The sequence below is a fragment of the Astyanax mexicanus genome, chromosome 1, assembly GCF_023375975.1.
Source record: "Astyanax mexicanus isolate ESR-SI-001 chromosome 1, AstMex3_surface, whole genome shotgun sequence".
In the NCBI taxonomy this organism is placed as follows: Eukaryota; Metazoa; Chordata; class Actinopteri; order Characiformes; family Acestrorhamphidae; genus Astyanax; species Astyanax mexicanus.
In genome coordinates this window covers 127126696-127140000 of record NC_064408.1, presented here as the reverse complement: position 1 = coordinate 127140000, position 13305 = coordinate 127126696, and the positions used below count along the sequence as shown (strand labels likewise).

General features: G+C 38.5%; 1 protein-coding gene across 1 annotated transcript; it reads left to right on the top strand.

Annotated features, from left to right (window-relative positions):
- Positions 1–6185: 6185 nt before the first annotated feature.
- On the top strand, positions 6186–12171 carry pycard (PYD and CARD domain containing). Its single transcript, XM_022662575.2, has 4 exons — positions 6186–6669; positions 8815–8841; positions 11234–11266; positions 11398–12171. The coding sequence occupies exons 1-4, from the start codon at positions 6405–6407 to the stop codon at positions 11520–11522; spliced, it is 450 nt and encodes a 149-aa protein (XP_022518296.2). The 5' UTR covers positions 6186–6404; the 3' UTR covers positions 11523–12171.
- Positions 12172–13305: the final 1134 nt, after the last annotated feature.

Sequence of the window (13305 nt, the reverse complement as noted above, 5' to 3'; positions counted from 1 at the left end):
GGAACAACTATCTTTTGGTAGTAGACTATTTCTCAAGATTTGTGGAAATGGCACAGCTTACGCCTACCAGATCAGAAGATGTCATTGTGCATCTCAAGTCTATGTTTTCCAGACATGGCATTCCAGAGATTCTGTTCTCGGATAACGGCCCACAGTTTTCCAGCCAACAGTTTGCAAAGTTTGCAGAGGATTACAGCTTTCAGCATGTCACTAGTAGCCCACATTTCGCGCAGAGCAATGGTGAGGCTGAACGACATGTTCAGACTGTGAAACAGCTACTCAGTAAAGCTAAAGACCCTTATCTAGCACTTCTTGCATATAGGTCCACACCCATGGCCCATGGCTTCAGCCCAGCCCAACTGCTGATGGGACGGAGGCTACGTACTCCTGTGCTCCAGCGTCCTTCACTTTTAATCCCTGAACTTCCTGACTTTGGTGCAGTGGCTGACAAAGAAAAAGAGAGGAGAAAAAAGGAGGCTACAGTTTACAACGCCAGCCACAGAGCAAGAGACCTTCGTCATCTAGCACCCTGAGAAAGAGTTTGGATCACAGACACAAAGAGTGAAGTTACTGTAGTGTTTGCCCATTCTACACCATGATCATACTTGGCGGAGAGTCCACAAGGTCTTCTGAGAAGGAACAGACGACATCTTGTTCCTGTATCTGCTGTTGAGGTGAACAAAGATCTTTCCAAGACACTGGATCTACCCGAGATGGAGAATGATACACCAGCAAATCATCAGACTCCATTACAGTCAGCGTAGATTCAGCAGTCACCAGATAAAGTCCAGACTCGGTCTGGCAGAGTAGTAATTAAACCTAAGAGACTGGACTTATAAGAGATATATTAAAGATCTAAGACATAGACATAAGGGGAAAAAGAGTTAAATGTTTTGTTAAGGTTTATAGAATGTTAATTATGCTATGTCTTTAAAGAAGGGGAGATGTGGAGTAATAGTTCTGTTTATGTTAATATAATATGAGCCCTGTGTAAAAGGATACAGTGCGCCCCTAGTGGGGGCAGTGGGGAGTGACTAGAGGGGTGAGTTGGAGAATGTTTTGCTCAAGGCATCTGTGTGTGTCTGTATGGCTGAGAGTTGTGTTCAGTAAAATAGTATTCTGCTAAGCTGTTGTAGTGAATTCCTACGCACAAGAACACGAAACACCAGAACACGCAAATCTCTCTCTCTCTCTCTCTCTCTCTCTCGCACGTGAACTCCTCCGCGTTTGACCTGCAGCACTGTGTTTAGCTGTTCTTAAAAATCATTTTAATTAAATAATAGTTCTATGCTTCTATGTTACAGTGTTAATTAACATAATTCTGATTATATTTCGCTCATTCAATCAGCCCGAATCAGCCAGTTGATGGGGCGGGTCGGGTCGGGCTCGGGCTCATAATGACAGTTTATGGTTCGGGTTGGGTCGGGCTCAGGCAGAACATGCACGGGCTCGGGCTGGGTCGGGTTGGATTTTTAACCTCTAATCAGCGTTATTTGTTTTTTTTGCATTGATTGTTATTTAACATTTCTGTTAGAAAGGCTTTGAACTGAGGCTCTGAAGCCCCCTATAGGCAGAAGATGGCATCAGCAATACTGATCACATGATCACACAGAATCGTAGTGTATGTAATGGAGGACTGAAGCAGGAAGCTCAGTGTCTGAGTGCTAAGTTTATTTCCGGTTGACGTTGTGGAATTGTGTTCGTCGCTGAGAAACTGTGAGTACTCTTAAATACTACTGACTTATTAATGCAGACTATTACTGCACTTTGGTCAGTTGCTAATATTGTATAGAAGTTAGACTAATCTGTGTAGCAGTGAGGCTAGGCTAATGCTAATGCTAATGTAAATGCTGTTGTTGTGGTGTGTAAGTCAAAGGAACAGTCAGTACTAGTTTGCAGTATAAAAAGTATTATTAATTCACAGTTTATCTGTTAATAAGGCATTATGTGCAAAATTCGACCTTTAATTTGTAAATGTTTGGTTACTATAATCTTGCACCTCACAGAGGTTATGGTTTCTCTACTGTTTTGGTAGCAAAGAATTGGTAAAGTCAAGTAAACTGAGCCAAAGCATCATGGTCATGGTCATGCTGACCGACATCATAAGAAGTTCATGACTACACTTCTAGACATTTCCAGAATTGCCCTCTGGGATCAATAAAGTACCTACAGTTGCAAGAAAAAGTATAAAGTATGTGAACCCTTTGGGATTATACTTGGATTTCTGCATAAATTGGTCATTAAATGTGTTCTGATCACAACAATAGACAAACACAGTCTGCTTAAACTAAAAGCACACAAAACATTATATATGTTTGCATGGTTTTATTGAACACAACATGTTCAAGGGAATTTCAATCCCTTGAAATTCATCACACTGCTGAATTGTGATGCATCAAGAGCCACAGTATCCAGGGTAATGTCAGCATACCACCAAAAAGAACTAACCACATCCAACAGGATTAACTGTGGACGCTGTAAGAGGAAGCTGTCTGAAAGGGATGTTCGGGTGCTAACCCGGATTGTATGCAAAAAACATAAAACCACGGCTGATCAAATCACGCAGAATTCAATGTGCACCTCAACTCTCCTGTTTCCACCAGAACTGTCCGTCACCACAATACATTATTGTGGTCTGAAACCAGGTGTTTCTGTTTCATTGTCCCCTGTACAAGATGTCCAAACCTGGACCATGGACCCATGGTTGTTTTCCAAGTCTCTCTTATTGTTCAACCGAAGAAATCCTTCCAAATAGTCAATGTCTGGGGCATCTACCCTCAAAAAAGGGGAACCAACATTACAGAGACTAGCCTCTACAATCCTTTTGTAGATTCAGCTTCACCTTTGCTGCTAATTGCAGCTGATTACTTTAAGATGCTTAGCAAGCTGCAATCCAAACTAGACTAGGATGGACATTTCAAGGGTCAACCAGCTAGATGTCTCTGTCTTTGCCTATTCCTACCCTGAGCCCCACACTTCTTGGTGTGTTGTTGCATTTCAGGAAAAAGTGGTGCCATTAGTGATAAAATCCAGAGGATGTTTTATGAGGTGTGCGTACTACTAGAGCAACAACCCCCTCTTGATATTTCTTTTGCGTAACAATGAGAAAAATAAGCTACCTGACATCTATGAGTGGCAGGTTCTTCCCTGTGGAACTACCTGTAGTCCCTGTTGTGCTTGGTGATATCCTAAACAGTGAACCTGAAGGTAATGAAAGGTTCAACTGTTTGCTGAGAGTTTCATCAGTGGAGGAGACTCAGCAGTTGGTTAGCATTCACTGTGGCATTGTTTCAATAAGCTTCTGCAACGTCACAATATTTATTTCAATCCAGTTTTGCTGGATTAATTTTTCACCAAGATCTTGCAGCAGCATTGATGCTGGTAGAGTCTGACCGCTGCACAAAGCAGCTCTTCTCCATCCAGCACATCCCAAAGATCCTCAATGAGGTTAAGATCTGGACTCTGTGGCGAACTCTCTCAATCCATGTGTGAAAATGATAAATGATGATCTCATGCTCCCTGAACTCTGAACTCTTTCACATTTCCAGCCACATCAATCCTGACATTGTCATCTTGAAATATGGGCGTGCCATTGATGGAATAACCTGGTCTATATTCAATATGTTCAGGTAGTCAGCTGACCTCATTCTTTCAGCACATACTGTTGCTGAACCTAAACCTGCAGACCAACTGCAGCATCAACCAACCAACCCCACATCATTTACTTACTTAAATCCAGGTGGAGACTTTTTTTTCATATTTCACTATCCTAGCTAGTCAGCATGAGCTAAGATTATAGATCAACAGTTGTGGAATAAGCACAGAGATCGGGAAGACCCACAGCTACCAGCTACTAAGAATAACATTGTCCAAATGTTCGATAGCACCAACAATGGACTGCCCAGAAACAATCAGCTCTGTGTGGTATGTCTTAAAACCAACTTTGTACCATTGATCAAAGGACGGATTAAGAATAGTCTGGGCCCCTGGGCAAAGAGTTGCCCAGGCCCACCTGGTAAACGACTTCTATGAAAGTCAAGTGCACCATAGCAGGGGCCCTCGTGATCAAATGCCCTCTAATGGTAATCCCTGCTCTTCTCTAGGGCCCCCTGGTACGGGCTCTCATAACCAGGGCCGTCTAAAAATATGCCCTCCCTCTTTCCTAGGACCCCTAATAGCCAGAAGTCAGAGCAGTGCCACAACACCTCATCCATTTTCATGCATAAGGGGACCAAAAGCATGGCAAAATGTTTTAAGCCAGGGCCCCCTTGGGGCCCCCTGACCTCAAGGGCCCCTGGGCGATGGCCCCACTGGCCAGTCAGTAATCCAGTTATCCATTGATCCCAAACACTACACAGATCTGTACCTGGAAACAACTTGTAGATGAGCTTAAGGAGCTTCATGGGTCAGGAACCAGGCAAGGTACTCTGCAATGTGAACAACAGGGAACTTGGTGTTCTTCACAACTGTATATGTGTCTCCATATACTGTTCTAGACCAGTTTTCCATAGGAAACATATAGGACATTCCAGGATTTTGGTACACTTCAGGGGTGGTCACTTCTGAAAATTTGATCTTCAATTTGATCATTTTTAGTCATATTAAATACAGGTAATAGACTATCAAAAAGTTTGATTCGTCAAGCTCAGCTATCAAAGCAGTTTTTTAAACTATATTATGCAATATATTTGGTAACTTACAGTAACAGGGTTGCGAGTAACAGGGTTGCAAATCTAGGCTAAGTTGTGGTTTACCCCAGGAACAGATCCTAACTGTAAAATGTAGCTATGTATACAAGATTAAGGACAAACATGGTTATATAAGTATATAAAGTAAATTTTGACTCTACTCATTATTAGTCTACAATATGAGTAACAGGGTTGAGTTCACTGAGTGACACACACAACTTGGACAAACATATTTGGAAAAAAAAATTGTTATAAAATTGTTAGAGCACTTAGGCTACTCTTGGTCTTGCCATGTGGGCAGAAAATACCCTTGTGATGTCACTTCCTTTGTGCCAGTAGACAAATATTTTTAACTCTTTCTCTGCAGGTAAAATTCCTTATGGTAACAGGGTTGAGCGCATGTTGTGGGACACAACTTAATAGCATAAAAACTGTAACATGCAAAACAATGTAGACCAAAGAAGCTGTTTTCATAAGTAAAAGAGATGCAGATCAACAATATACAAGAGGAAGTCATTTATTTAGAGCTTATTTTAATTGTTAAATTTGCCAAAGCAGTTGGTCACCCAATGAGAGGGACAAGAGAAAAGGTGGTCCAAAGGTATTCAGTCTTTTGAATAATATCTAAGGAGCTTATTTTTACACCATGTTTTACAGTTTGTCTTATAACAAGTACATTATTCAGAAAAAATAGTCATTTAGATATTTTAGATATGTACATTTGAAATTTAAGTGGTGGGACAGAAAATGTACCAAAATCCTGGAATGTCCCATATGGTATTCCAATGGTATGATGTGATATTCACATTGGAACTCAGAATTAGCACAATCAAGTTATTCTGATTATTGTGTCCAAAAACAGTGACTTTTTTGCTTGATTTAGGTGTTACTTAACACATTTTAAGACTTTGCCATTGCTTTTTTTCGTAAGAAATCTTATTAAGAAAATTTAGCTTAACCCAATTTTTTTTGCTTAACCCTTGTGTGGTGTTCATATTTTTGTTACTCGTTTACTTTGTTACTTGTATTTAATTCAGCAAAATTAAGCAATTTTACATTAAAATGCTTTACACATGCTTGCTTCACCTAAATTGCAAGCAATATAAACAGCTTACATGGTTAATATTTGCCCTTTACCTTTCTTATGTTACATTTCTTTTAAAAAGTGCTACTCTTTTTTTATTAGTTTTTTAATAAAATGTAAAAGAAAAATGAATTAAACTCAAGATATGAGTAGAAAATTTGTTTAGTTTCAAATTTACAAATGAAGCAATGTTTATTAGCCCTTGGCCAAACATACTGTATGTAATATAAATGTGTGTGTGTGGGGTGGTGGGGGGATGGGGGTGTACAGTGTGTGTTTATCGAAAATGTGTTTTGATATATGTTTTTCACAAAAAATGAGCCAACGCCAATGAGTTTGAAACATGAAATGAAAACACAAGGGTTAATATACATATATTTGTCTTAATTTGCATACATTTTGTCTAGTTTTTGCCAATGGATTTTTTTGCAGTGTAGCTTAATCCAGATCTGAGAAAGTTGAAGGTTTTAAAGGTTTAAAAGGTTTAAAAGTCAGTTGAAGGCTAATATTAAGCTAAAGCTGCTTTAAGGGGAAGAGAAGCTGTGTAGAAAAAAATGTCAGTTTTTTACTGAACTAAAGAGCCTTCTTCCCGTTTCCTGTCTCCAGCGTAGACGACTGTGCCGCTCTGAAAAATGTCCAGCTCTATAAGGGACCTCCTGCTGGAGGCTCTGGAGGATCTGGACTCTCAGCAGTTTAAAGCCTTCACCTGGAAGCTGACGGACTCTGAGCTGGATCTCCGAATCCCGCGGGGGGTGGTGGAAGGGAGGGACCGGGTGGACATTGTTAATCTTCTGATAGGAAGTTTCACAGAGAACAGAGCCCTGGAGATCACCCTGCAACTACTGAAGATCATCAGAGCCAATCAGGTAGCGGAGGATCTGGAGACTGGAGCTCGAGGTGAGGAGAAGATTTATTTATCATCTTATTTACCTGAGAAATGGGTGGAATTAGCGATTAGAGATTCAGAAGGAGTTTTCACACTTAATACAGACTCAGATATGAGGACGAATATAAGAAACTCATTAACATCTAAACTACTGAAATATTAGTGTAAGTCTTGGGTTCGACGGAAGGTGGTTGGATCACTATTTTATAAAAGAAAAAGAAAGCAGGATAGAGACGGATTACCAACTTGAATTGCTGTTTAAGTGCATTTAAGTGCACTTCCTGTCAACACACACACATGTGACTTCTTCAACCAACCACAAAGCAGAACAGATATTTACACAACCATTTTTCCCTTTACTGTTGTTGTACTAGGATTCTAATTTTACATAACATTACATTATATCATTTTAAAACTACTAAATTAAACTACTATTAAAACTATTTAGTATATCACGTCAAATAGAAAGCTTACATTAGCTTAGCATGTTAGCGCAGTGTCACTGCTTCTAATAAGAAGGTCTAAGGAGTTAACCCATAGATTCTTGTCTTGTTAGTTCAGGTTTGTGCAATAAAAATATATGTACTACATAATCAGCAATAAGAGTAATTAACTAATGATATATATTCTAATAAATCAACAATATCAGTACTGAATATTATATTTCATTCTATAATTCAGAATTTATATTTGTCATACTTAACCAACACTGAGATTACTGAAAATAAAACTTTGCTTTTGCCACTTTATCAACATTAAACGTACTGAATGAATTCTCATATTACTGATACAGTAATAAGAGTACTGTAATAAAATCTGTAGTACTGTATTATCGCATTTTTTTGGCACTAGTAAGGAACAGGGGTGTCGTCATGTTTACTTTCTAATTCAGCACGTCTCACCTCTTGGGGGGGGGGGCTGGGGGAGCTTTACTTAACTTTTAACTACGTTAAGTAAAGCTAAGCTAAGTAAACAGAACTGTAATTCTTAAAAATACATATTTCAAAGTGAAACGAGCGTGAAAGTGAAAATCTACACAGATTCCTCTCCTGACAACTCTTTATTTAGGTGAGTAAAGTGCTTTAGTTTACTTACAGTAAGCTTAAATTAGCTAGCGCTAGCATTTAGCAGCTAATGCCACCCGACAGCGCTACACTGAGAAACTGAGTTATAGCTTGTTTTAACATGGTAAACGCACAGACTACAGTCTGAAATGCTTGTCTCTGAACAGCAAAAGAGCTAGTGCTTAGCACAGTTAGCAGGTAATGCTAATGCTGCTCCAGTAGTGATAGCTGGGGTTAGCTGCAGGCTACAAGCCGATAACACTCACCTCTGAACAGCAGAAGAGCTAGCACTTAACACGGCTAGCGGGTAATGCTAATGCTGCTCCAGCAGTGTTAGCTGGGGTTATCAGCAGAGTACAGGCCGATAAAACTCAGCTCTGAATGGCGAAAGAGCTAGCTCTTAGCGCAATTAGCAGGTAATGCTAATGCTGCTGGAGAACTAAACTGAATCTCCTGTATAACTCTGTACTTCAGTGGAGTGACTTTACTGCTACTTAATACCTGACTGATAGAATTCATTTATTAGGCGCACTGACGATTTTTGGGAACATTTTTGGATTTTAAGTTCGCCTTATACTGAACTCTGACATTAACATAATATTTAATCAGCAATTAGAGTACTGACAAAATGAGTACTACTTATACAATTCAGTAAATAAGTACTAAATTAAGTTAATCAACACTGAGTACTAACCTCATGCTGTAATGTTGTCCTGAATCAAAAATACTGTAAAAGTATTTTTACTGTAAAAGTACTGAATTGACACTAACATTACACCAAACGTACTAAAATAACACTTATTTTATTAGATGTTTAATCATCACAGAGAATAAAAGAGTATTATTTTAATACTCTTTTAATCAGCACTAAGAGTATTAACAGAAAAATAAAAAATAAGTACCGACAGGTTGAGTCTGTGTTTCCAATAAAGTGGCCAGTGACTAGACAATCAAGGTGGGTGGGTTACAGCAAAGCATCCAATTAGTGGAAGCACAGGTGAGGTGGCTTATTTTAAGCATAATTGCTTTTTTTTAACAAAGCTTAAAACAGGTACAATTATATAAATATAAGTTCTTTCTTATCTTTTTCAGTACGTGGACTCTGTGCTGCTGGAGGAGGTGAGTAATTGTTATTTCTTATGTTATTTACATTACTGACCAAATTTTGGATGCCAGTTTATCTGTGAACTTTGTAATGTTGGTGGCCATAAATTACATACAGCTGTGCTTATAAAGTGGTGTAAAAAAGTGTTTTTGGGGATGTTTGTCACTGTTAAATGTTGTTAAGAAAATTTTATATTAGTCAGAGACAACACAAGTAAACAAAATGCAGTTTTTAAATGAAGGTTTTAATTAATAAGAGAGAAAAATGTGTTTACCCCCCCCCCCCCCTCCCCGCAGTTAAAACATAACTTAAAGGACCACTATGTAACTAATTTTCAGTATTAAATGATAAAATGATCAGGATGTATCATCAGATATTAAGGAAACATGTTGAGTGAAAGCACTGGCAGCTCTGGTCAGCAGGAGTGTTCACTCTGTCCCGGGTTTTTTTGTCAGTTTTGTCAGTTTGTCTCCTCCTGCTGCTCGTTCCCCAACACTAACTCCACCCCCGAAGTTGCCAGCACCCAGACTACACTACAGCTATCGGTGCTGCAGCATGGAAGCTAACAAGCAGGGATGCTTCAGTTAAACCTCAGCTGCTACACAGCTTTAAAAGCCGTGTCACATCTGATTAATACCTCAGCAGTGAGGAGTACTCCAAAATATATGCCATAAACTAATAGTTAGTCTCCATAGTGTCTCAATTTAGCTCCCAGAGTATTTATATATTGAGTGATTTGTTACGTCCAAAACGATTAATGGTAAACATTACTTATGGCCATCCCTAGGAACTATCTAGCTATTTAGCTGTTTATTTATCTGTCTGTTGTGTAACATACAGTCAATGTAACGCTAGATACAGGTTTTAGAAGAGTTTAGAATTTCTCCTCCTCCACTCCCCTCCACTCTCCGTCTTCCTCTGCCTCTTTTATCAGTCTTAACTGGCTTTGCCCGACAGCAGTGAGGAGATAAAGATAAATAGTAATAAACAGAAGTAGACGAAAAGATACTCATTGTAGTCATTGATCATCTATCAGTCTGGGAAAGGTTATAAAATCATTTCTAAAGCTTTGAGACTCCAGAGAACCACAGTGATTCACTATTATTATTCACTAATGGAGAAAAAAACATGGAACACTGGTGAACCTTCCCAGGAGTGACCGGCCGACCGAAATTACCCCAAGAGCACAGCGACGACTCATCCAACTTCAGGTCTCACTCTTTTCAGTTAAGATCAGTGTTAATGATTCAATAATAAGAAAGAGACTGGGCGAAAATGAGGAACAATGATTAATTCTCTTAATTAATCATGGGTGTGGTTAATTTTGGGCGTAACGTAAAATAAACCAATCAGTGAGTCACTTGCTCATCATTCCCTTTAAGAGCCAGGTGAGCTCTGACTTTGGCACATTGATGCACTGAGGAGTGGAAAGCCAACATTAGTTTATTAATAGTTACTAATTAGGTTGTTAATGCCTTATAAATCATTAATAATCAGTTATAACACATACATAGAAAGCGCAACAATGACCTGTTGTTTGCCAAATAGACTTTGGAGGTCCAACCTCACTGAGCTCCAGCTGTTTTATAAAGAAGAATGAGCAAAAAATTCTCTCGATGTGTAAAACGGATCGAGACGAACCCCAAGTGTCTTGCAGCTGTAATCATATAATAATATTAATGCAAGGGGGCTGAATAATATTGCACGCCCCACTTTTCAGTATTTTATTGCTAAAAAAAATTAAAAATATCGGTACCACTTTAAAATAAGACTACCTCTATAAAGGGTTTATAAATGATTTACAATAAGTTTATTAATGGCTGCTAATTAGGTTGTAAATGCCTTAAAAATTATTAATAATCAGTTATAACACATACGTAGAAAGGGCAATTATTACCTGTTGTGAACCCACAGGCATCTATATTGTTGCCCTTTCTACATACGTGTTATAACTGATTATTGATGATTTTTAAAGCATTTACAACCTAATTTAAAGCATTTACAACCTGACTATTGTAAGTCGCTTTGGACAAAAGCGTCTGCCAAATGTAATGTAATGTAATGTAATTAGTAACCATAAATAATCTAATTGTAAACCATTTATAAACCCTTTATACAGGTAGTCTTATTTTACAGTAGTACCAAAATATCTAATACATTTCGTTCCACTTCATGATTGTGCTCCACTTGTTGTTGATTCTTCACAAAAAAATGACAATTTCATATCTTTATGTTTAAAGCCTGAAATGTGGCAAAAGGTTGAAAAGTTCAAAGGGGGGCGAATACTTTTGCAAGGCACTGTTGCAAAGAGCATCGACATGACATGCCTTGCACAGGGTGTAATATAGGACCCGTAATGTTGTGTTATTTTTTAATAAAACTAAACTATATCTTGATGTTCTGCAGGTGGACCATCCGGTGTTTCGACTCCAGCTTATGGTAAATAACAGGATTTGCGATGTCTTTTTTTTTTTTTTCTTCACTTTTTAAGGTGAATCGTGTTTTTTAAAGAACGTAAAATAACCCTAACCTCACTTTAACGCTTTTTACTGTGATCTGATCTTTTCTAGATGCTTTAAAAAAAGCCGCCTTCATCGATGATAAGTGGGTGGAGCTCGTGCAGAGAGCCACTGGGGTGGAGGCTGTCCTGGACGTTCTCCTGAGCAGTACAGTGAAATCTGCTCTGAGAGGATAGCTCAGAGGATGATGCAGCGTCTGATTCGTGAAGCATTAAGAGCGAGTGGTGATTCCGGGAAGAGCGTCCTGTACGACGTCCTGATGGCCCTGCAGCCCTACATGATGAAGGACCTGGGGGCTTCCTGAGAAAACCTCAACCTCAACCTGAACACTGAAAAAAAATTACTTTAAAAAAGTTTCGCAACTTTCTGCATTTTCTTTTTTAAAATAAATTTAATTTCAGATAAATTTAAGTAACTTCAACTCGGTTTCAAGACTTAAATAGAGTTACACAGAGTAAATAAGAGAACTGAACTTCAGTCAATCCTTTCTTTTAGTAAACTTTACTTTATTTATTTTTACTGAATCAATCCTTTCTTTTAGTAAACTTTACTTCATTTATTTTTACTGAATCAATCCTTTCTTTTAGTAAACTTTACTTCATTTATTTTTACTGAATCAATCCTTTCTTTTAGTAAACTTTACTTCATTTATTTTTACTGAATCAATCCTTTCTTTTAGTAAACTTTACTTCATTTATTTTTACTGAATCAATCCTTTCTTTTAGTAACTTTACTTCATTTATTTTTACTGAATCAATCCTTTCTTTTAGTAAACTTTACTTCATTTATTTTTACTGAATCAATCCTTTCTTTTAGTAAACTTTACTTCATTTATTTTTACTGAATCAATCCTTTCTTTTAGTAAATTTTACTCCATTTATTTTTACTGAATCAATCCTTTCTTTTAGTAAACTTTACTCCATTTATTTTTACTGAATCAATCCTTTCTTTTAGTAAATTTTACTCCATTTATTTTTACTGAATCAATCCTTTCTTTTAGTGAACTTTACTTATACAATATTATTATATATAATTTTAGTTAAAACACACAATCAAATATTTACATAATATCAAAGATTTATTTTGTAAATAGACCAAGTCTCACTGTGTCACATCTGGTGCTGTTAGCTCCTCTGTTTCTCACACACCCAGCTCTGACAGAGGTTCTCAGTCTAACAACTACATTACCCAGAACGCACCACCCGCTGACACGCACACACCCAGTCACACGTCACCTCACCTGCTCCAACCAGGAAGCCCCGAATATTAGTCTGGCACTATTTAAGGACACCTCTCACACACTTCTGTGCCGGGTATTGTTGGATTTTCCTCATTACTAAGCGTTACTCTCTATTGTCTCTGTTATCTTCGTGTATGACCTTGTTTTGTTTTTTCTCGACGCCGATTTTTGGATTATCTCTGATTGTGGATATTTTTGTGTATGACCTGGACTGTTTCACGTTTTTCGATTTTGGATTACCTCTGATGTTGGCCTGCTTGTGTTTGAACTCTGGACTGTATCTCACTCATGGTATGGTTATCCCTACGTTGCTTCTGTTTACCGGTGCTCTAACTTTGTTTGTACGACTACCCTTTTTTCTGCCTGCTATTTTAATAAACAACCCGTTTTACTGCATCTGCGAGTGTCTGTATTCTGTGCACACCATGACAGAATACCCGGCCTCTCTCGATCAGACAGCAGATGCGGATATGCTAAGATCAGGGTTGTTTAATCAAGGCAGATTGCTCGGTCAGCACCAGCAAACACTCGCCGGTGTGACCCACGCCGTTACTGAGTTAGCTAGCCAGCAAGCTAACCAGCAGCAGCAGCTCTCTAGCATTCTCGAGCACCTCAAGGGCTTAGCTGTAGCTAACGCTAGCCCTGTAGCTAACACTAGCATCATTAGCTCTCCTGTCTCCGGCTTTCAGGTGTGCAAGCCGGAGTATTTTGATGGTTCC